The sequence below is a fragment of the Rhincodon typus genome, unplaced genomic scaffold (assembly GCF_021869965.1).
Source record: "Rhincodon typus isolate 14 unplaced genomic scaffold, sRhiTyp1.1 hic_rhity00012144, whole genome shotgun sequence".
Lineage (NCBI taxonomy): Eukaryota > Metazoa > Chordata > Chondrichthyes > Orectolobiformes > Rhincodontidae > Rhincodon > Rhincodon typus.
The window spans coordinates 1-6,807 of NW_025977782.1; the positions used below are offsets into that span (position 1 = coordinate 1).

Below are 6,807 nucleotides of genomic sequence, written 5' to 3' on the forward strand. Positions count from 1 at the left end.
CTGTAGTCACATTGAACTCGTTCATCTCATTCAGAATCCGCTCATCTGTTAGTCTTCTCAGGCACAGCTCTGCCCTGGACTCTGGGACTGTTCCCTTCATCCAGGGTTTAATACCACTCACAACCCCCATAGCAGCAGTGAACATGTGCAGTCCCAATCTGTACCATGGGTGCTGGGAGAGACGGCCAGGTAGTGTTACACATTCATGCTCCAGTGGATTCTGTGACAGGAGAGAGAATGATGTTGTGGGTTGCTACAGGAGGATGGCAGCCTGTTTCCACTGCCCTGTGCCACACAACAGAATGGAACATACAGAACTCTGCTATCCAGCCATGGGCCTCAGCACTGTGCCACTGCCACTGGTTTCAAACCCACACTGTCTGCTGAGAGTCAGCTAGAAGAGCTGCTGATCCAGTACTAAGGTCACCCATTTCTTGCCTCTAACATCACCTGACTCTGCCCTTTGCTCAGTTCAGCTGCTTCTGACCCTCAGCCAAGCCTTAGATTCCTGAACACTCAGGTATTCCACCTCCCAGCTAAACCGTGCTGTCTTAACCCTAAACAATCACCCACTGTGCTTGCTGACTTACACAAGAGCAGCTGCAGGCCATTCAGCCCACTTGCAGCCTGATCTCACTGTGGTCCCAACTACACTTTCCTGCCTGGCACCAGCACCCCTCAACCCCATAACTATCGACTCCCCTTGTCAATCAAAAACCTAGTTAACTCGCACCTTGAATAAATGCTAAAGAACCATTTCCACTACCTGCAGAAGAGGATTCTACATTTGAACGACCTACAGAGAAAAACATTCACTTCATCTTCATTTTGAAAGAATACTTTTTCTTCTGACACTCCCATCCCTAATTTTACTCCTCTGGACACTGGTCCCTGGTTCAGCAGCACCTCAATTTTAAAATTCATACCCACTTTCTGCATTGCTTCATCCCTCCCTATTTCTGCAATCACACCAGCCCCCTCCTATTTTGGCCTCTTAAACATCTTGGAATTTAATCCCATCACCATGTCTTCAGATGCCAAAGCCCCAAGTTCTGGAATCTCTTCTTTAGTGTCTCTCTTTCTCACACCGCCTTTAAAGATCCTTCTCAAAATCTACCTTTTTGGTCAGCTGTTTGAATATTTTCTTACTTAGCTCAATGCCAATGCAACTGTTTGGATTTAGCTATGAACATCAAGAATGGGTGAGCCCACCATTCAGTGTAGAGTCATCCAACATAGAGACAGGCCCTTCGGCCCAACCCTTCCATACTGACCAGGTTTCCTCAAGTGACCTAGTCCCATTTGCCTGCCCATATCCCTCTAAATCTTTCCTATCCATACATCTGCCCATACGCCTTTTAAATGTTGTAACTGTATCAGCCTCTACCACCTCACCTGGCAGCTCATTCCATTCACACACCACTGTGTGAAAGAGTTATCCCCCAGGTCTTTTTTAAACCTTTCCCCTGTCACCTTAAACCTATGCCCTCTAGTTTTGGACTCCCCTAGCCCAGGGAAAAGACCTTGGCTATTCACCCTATCCATGCCCCTCATGATTTTAGAGGGTCAGCCTCCTATGCTCCAGGGGATAAAGTCCTAGCTTATCCTGCTTCTCCTTATAATTAAAACGTTCCACTCTCTGTAGCATCCTCGTAAGATAACAAGGTGTACAGCTGGATGAACACAGCAGGCCCAGCAGCATCAGAGGAGCAGGAAAGCTGACGTTTCGGGCCTAGACTCTTCTTCAGAATCCTTGTAAATCTTTTTTGCACCTTTTCCAGTTTAATAACATCTTTCCTATAGCAGGGCAACCAGAACTGTACACAGTACTCCAAATATAGCCTTACCAATGTCTTGTACTGTTGTAACATGATGTCCCAGCTCCTGTGCTCAATGCTCTGACTGACTGATAGAGGCAAACATGCCAAAAGCCACCTTCACCATTCTGTCTACCTGTGATTCCACTTTCAAGGAACTATGTACCTGTAATCCCTCGGTCTTTATTCAACAACACTCCCTAGGACCCTAGCAATGAACTGTGTAAATCCTGCCCTTGTTTGGCTTAGTGAAATGTAACACCTCTGCTATTCCTCAGCCAACTGGCCCAGTTGGTCAAGATCTCGTTGTGCGCTTAGATAATATTCTTCACTGCCCACTATGCCACAAATTCTGGTGTTGCCCGAAATCTTACTGACCATGCCTCCCATATTCTTATCCAAATTGTTTATATAAATGACGAGGAATAGTGGACCCAGCACCAATCCTTGTGGCACACAGATGGTCACAGGTTTCCAGTGTGAACAACAACCCTCTTCCACCACCCTTTATCTCATCTGTGTAAAAAATAAGGCTGAAGTTCCCAGCATTACAGGTACCAGTCTTCAGCCAACTCAATTCACTCCACATGATATCAAGAAACGGATGGAGGCACTGGATATTGCAAAGGCAATGGGCCCTGACAATATTCTAGAAACAGCATTGGACACTTATGCTCCAGAACTTGCTGCTCCTCTAACTAAGCTCTTCCAGTACAGTTACAACACTGGTATCTACCCAACAACATAGAAAATTGTTCAGCCATGTCCTGACCACAAAAAGCAGGACAAATCCAACCTGGCCAATTACCGCCCCATCAGTCTACTCTCGATCATTAGTAAAGTGATGGAAGGTATCAGTAACAGTGCTATCAAGCAGCACCTGCTCAGCGACGCCCAGTTTGGGTTCTGCCAGGGCCACTCAGCTCCTGACCTCATCAAACATGGACAACAGAGGTGAGGTGAGAGTGGCAGCCCTTGACATCAAGGCTGCATTTGACCAAGTGTGGCATCAAGGAGCCCTAGTGAAACTGGAATCAATGGGTATTGGGTCAAACTCTCCACTGGTTGGAGTCACGCCTGGCACATAGGAAGATGGTCATGGTTGTGGGAGGTCAGTCATCTCAGCTCCAGGACATCCCTGCAGGAGTTCCTCAGGGTAGTGTCCTAGGGCCAACCATTTCCAGCCGCTTCATCAATGACTTCCCTCCATCATAAGGTCAGAAATGGGATGTTCGCCGATGATTACACAATGTTCAGCACCATTCGTGACTCCTCAGATACTGAAGCAGACCGTGTTCACATGCAACAAGGTCTGGACAATATCCAGACTTGGGCTAATAAGTGGCATGTGACATTCACGCCACACAAATGCCAGAAAATGACCATTTCCAATGAGGGGGAATCTAACCATCACCTTTTGACATTCAATGGTATTACTGAAACCTCCACAATCAACATTCCAGGAGTTACCATTGACTAGAAACCGAACTGGACAAGCCAAACTAATCTTGTGGCTACAGGTTAGAGGCTTGGAATGCTGCAGGAAGTAACTCCTCTCCTGACTCCCCAAAGCCTGTCTATCTATAAGGTGCAGGTCGGGAGTGTGATGGAATACTCCCCACATAACTCTATTTGTGCAGTTCCAACAATACTCAAGAAGATTGACAGCAGTATGGATGAACCAGTCTCATCCATCACCATCAACACTCTCTCCCTTCACCTCATCAGCACTACATATCAACTACAAAGTGCACTGCAGAAATTCAACATGGGTCATTGGACAGTATCTTCCGAACCCTACCAAATGGAAGGACAAGGGGAGCAGATACATGGAAACACCACCATCTTCATTTCCCCTCCAAGCCACTCACCATCCTGACTTGGAAATACATCACCTTTCCTTTACTGTTGTTGGGTCTAAATACTGCAACTTGCAAACGCCCCCAACACCATGCACCCCCCCAACCCAACAGCACTGTGGGTACACTGACATCCCAAGGTCAAAGGCAGTGGTTTAAAGTAGCAGCTCACCACCACCTTCTGAAGGCCAATTATAGATGAGGAGTCAACTCCAGCCCAGCCAGCAACAAATATTTTTTTTTAAAAATTGCTTCTACTTCTACTCTGTAATGCGGAAGTCTAGAGGCTCCTGTCAAAGTCTGTGACAGAGGATACACGCTGTAAAGGATCCCACAGAATGAAAAGCCCAATCAATCAGGATTTAATGACGACGCAAACTGTTACACAGTTCATTAACAGTGTACAAACCAGATTTACTGGTAAACACTCTTGCATGTTATATTCTACAAAAGGCACTCTATAATACTTTGATCACATCAGAGACAGTCTATCGTACTTACGACTAAAAACAGGAAACTGGTGCTAGTCATCAGTAGCTGTCAGTCCCCTCACTGGACCATTTAATATCATCTGGAGGGAGGTGATGAAATACAGTCATCATAGACATCACTGTAAAGCTGTCCCAATCCCCAACACCACCCTCCCCCCAATTCCCAACACTTCCAACTTTCCCCCAAACCTCCAACACCACCCTGACCTCCCCGACCTTCCCCCCATTCCTTAATACCCCCCACCCTTCCCTACCGCCAAACCTCCCCTAATCCCCCAACACCAATCCGACCCCACCCTCCCCCTCAATCCTCACACCCCTCCTGCCCCCCAACACCCTCCCCTTCCCCTTCCCCCCTACTATCCCCAGCAGTGCACCCGCCACCCCCACCCCCCCAAAACTGGGGTTATCTGTGACACGGACTGAAAGTTCAGACTCAACCTTACCTCGTCCAGTTCTTTCTTAGTTTCCTCCTCCATACGCCGGATATCATCCATAGTAAGTTCAATCCACCTGTCCATCCAACAGAACAACTGCCTATGGAAGACTGTGAATAAACGCCTTTCTTGCTGCTCTCAAATAAAAACAAAAAGACCCAATCAGAAACACCAACCAAACACAGTTACATTTTAATCAGGGGTTGGTGCATCACCCCAGAGTCAGATGCCAGCCCCAGCAGAAGCTCAGATGATGCAGTTTGTATTGATAGCCTGCAACAGGGAGGGTACTGGCTCCCTTTAACGCCATCTTCTCGAACAACAGAACCATTAAGATGCACGGGATCCACGGTGACTTGGCTGTGTGGATTCAGAATAGGCGTGCTCACAGAAGGCAGAGGGCAGTGGTGGAAGGGTGTTTTTCAGGCTGGAGGGCCGTGACTTGTGGTATTCCACAGGCATCAGTATTGGGACCTCTGCTGCTTGTGATAAATATATAAATGACTTGGATGAAAAGGTGGATGGGTGGGTTACTACGTTTGCAGATAATACAAAGATTGGTTGAGTTGTGGACAGTGTAGAAGGTTGTCAAAGGATACAGCAGGATATAGATCTGTTGTAGATATGGGCGGAGAAATGGCAGATGGAGTCTAATCCAGGTAAGTGTGAGGTACTGCACTTTGGGAGATTAAATGTTAAGGAAAAGTATACAGTTAATGGCAGGACCCTGAACAGCATTGATGTACAGAGGGACCTTGGAGTTCAAGTCCATAGCTCTCTGAAAGTGGCCACACAAGTAGATAGGGTGGTAAAGAAGGTGTATGGCATGCTTACCTTTATTGGTCAGGAAATTGAATACAAGAGTCAGGATGTCATGTTGCAGCTTTATAAAACTTTGGTCAGGCCACAGTTAGAGCATTGTGTTCAATTCTGGTCGCCATGTTACAGGAAAGATGTGGAGACTTTGGAGACGGTGCAGAAGAGATTTACCAGGATTCTGCCTGGATTAGAGGGTATGAGCTATAAGGAGACGCTGGAAAAATTCAAGTTGTTTTCCCTGGAGTGGCAGAGGCTGCGGGGAGATTTGTTAGAAGTGTATAAAATTACGAGATGTATTAATAGGACTGAAGGGCAAAATCTTTTTCCGAGAGTTGAAATGTCTAAAAGTAGGCAGCATGCATTTAAGATTTGAGGCAAAAAGCTCAAAAGGTGACGTGAGGGGCAAGTTTTTTTTACACCGAGAGTGGTAAGAATCTGGAACACACTGCCAGGGGTGGTGGTGGAGGCAAATACAATAAAGGGCATTTAAAGGATAAGCACATGAATATACAAGGAATGGAGGGATATGGACTAAGGACAGACAGAAGGGATTAGTTTAATTTGGCCCATTCCTGTAACCTGACAGCACAGGAAGCGACCACTGAATTCACTGTATCAGTGTGGTTTGTTGTGAAACCTATCTGAGTAGTGTTACAACAATGATTTATAAATGAATGTGTGTTACTGTGGAGAAAAAAGGTACAGTTTGTTGAAGCTTTTCATTTTGCACATACCAGGGCAGTTTGTCAGAAATAGCATTGTGAAGGGAAGATGACATGAGGAGAGAATACAAATTGATTGCTTGGTCACAGCCCAGAGTGAAGCTCTGTGTTGGTCTTCCTGTTCACCCACTCACCTTCTGGATAAAGCTCTCCACTTTGCTCTGAAGGCCCCACCATTTAAACTTCACGGTCACCAGTTTGTAAGCACACATGTGTGGCCAATCTCTTCTTTTTGCCAGTTCTTTCTGCAACAGAATGGAGAATAAGCTGCCCAATGAGATCCATTACATTAGTGTTTAATGAATTTATGCTCAGGTTTGGCTCCATTTGTAGGACCAAGATTTGTTGCGCATTACTGACAGACCCAAAAACAAATTAGTAACTTTTCTTTATCCATGGATTGCGATGTAACTGAATGTCTTAGAGCCACTTGTACCTTATAGCTTTTTATAGCTAACCCCATGCTGTCCCTGTCCCTGGGGGTGTTTGATGTCAGGGACAGTGCAGGGGGAGCTTTACTCTGTATCTAACCCTGTGCTGTCCCTGTCCCTGTCCCTGTCCCTGGGGGTGTTTGATGGGGAACATTGTAGAGACAGCTTTACTCTGTATCTAACCCCGTGCTGTCCCTGTCCTGGGAGTGTTTGATGGGGAACAGTGTAGAG

The 6,807-nt window shown here is 46.3% G+C and overlaps 1 protein-coding gene across 1 annotated transcript; it reads right to left on the minus strand.

Annotated features, from left to right (window-relative positions):
• Positions 1-3,206: 3,206 nt before the first annotated feature.
• LOC125482546 (phosphatidylinositol transfer protein alpha isoform-like) lies at positions 3,207-6,399 on the minus strand. Its single transcript, XM_048594638.1, has 3 exons — positions 6,280-6,399; positions 4,614-4,736; positions 3,207-4,247 (listed from the first exon to the last, which is right to left on the minus strand). Exons 1-3 carry the CDS (start codon positions 6,355-6,357, stop codon positions 4,200-4,202), a joined length of 249 nt encoding a protein of 82 aa, XP_048450595.1. The 5' UTR covers positions 6,358-6,399; the 3' UTR covers positions 3,207-4,199.
• Positions 6,400-6,807: the final 408 nt, after the last annotated feature.

What these genes read in the sequence shown, in the direction of transcription:
- LOC125482546 (XM_048594638.1), bottom strand. Translation starts at nt 6,357, where the DNA reads ATGTGTGCTTACAAACTGGTGACCGTGAAGTTTAAATGGTGGGGCCTT. An exon ending in TGGAGAGCTTTATCCAGAAG is followed by an intron (nt 4,737 to 6,279) that starts GTGAGTGGGTGA and finishes ATTTGAGAGCAG; the next exon opens with CAAGAAAGGCGTTTATTCAC. An exon ending in CTAAGAAAGAACTGGACGAG is followed by an intron (nt 4,248 to 4,613) that starts GTAAGGTTGAGT and finishes ACCTCCCTCCAG; the next exon opens with ATGATATTAAATGGTCCAGT.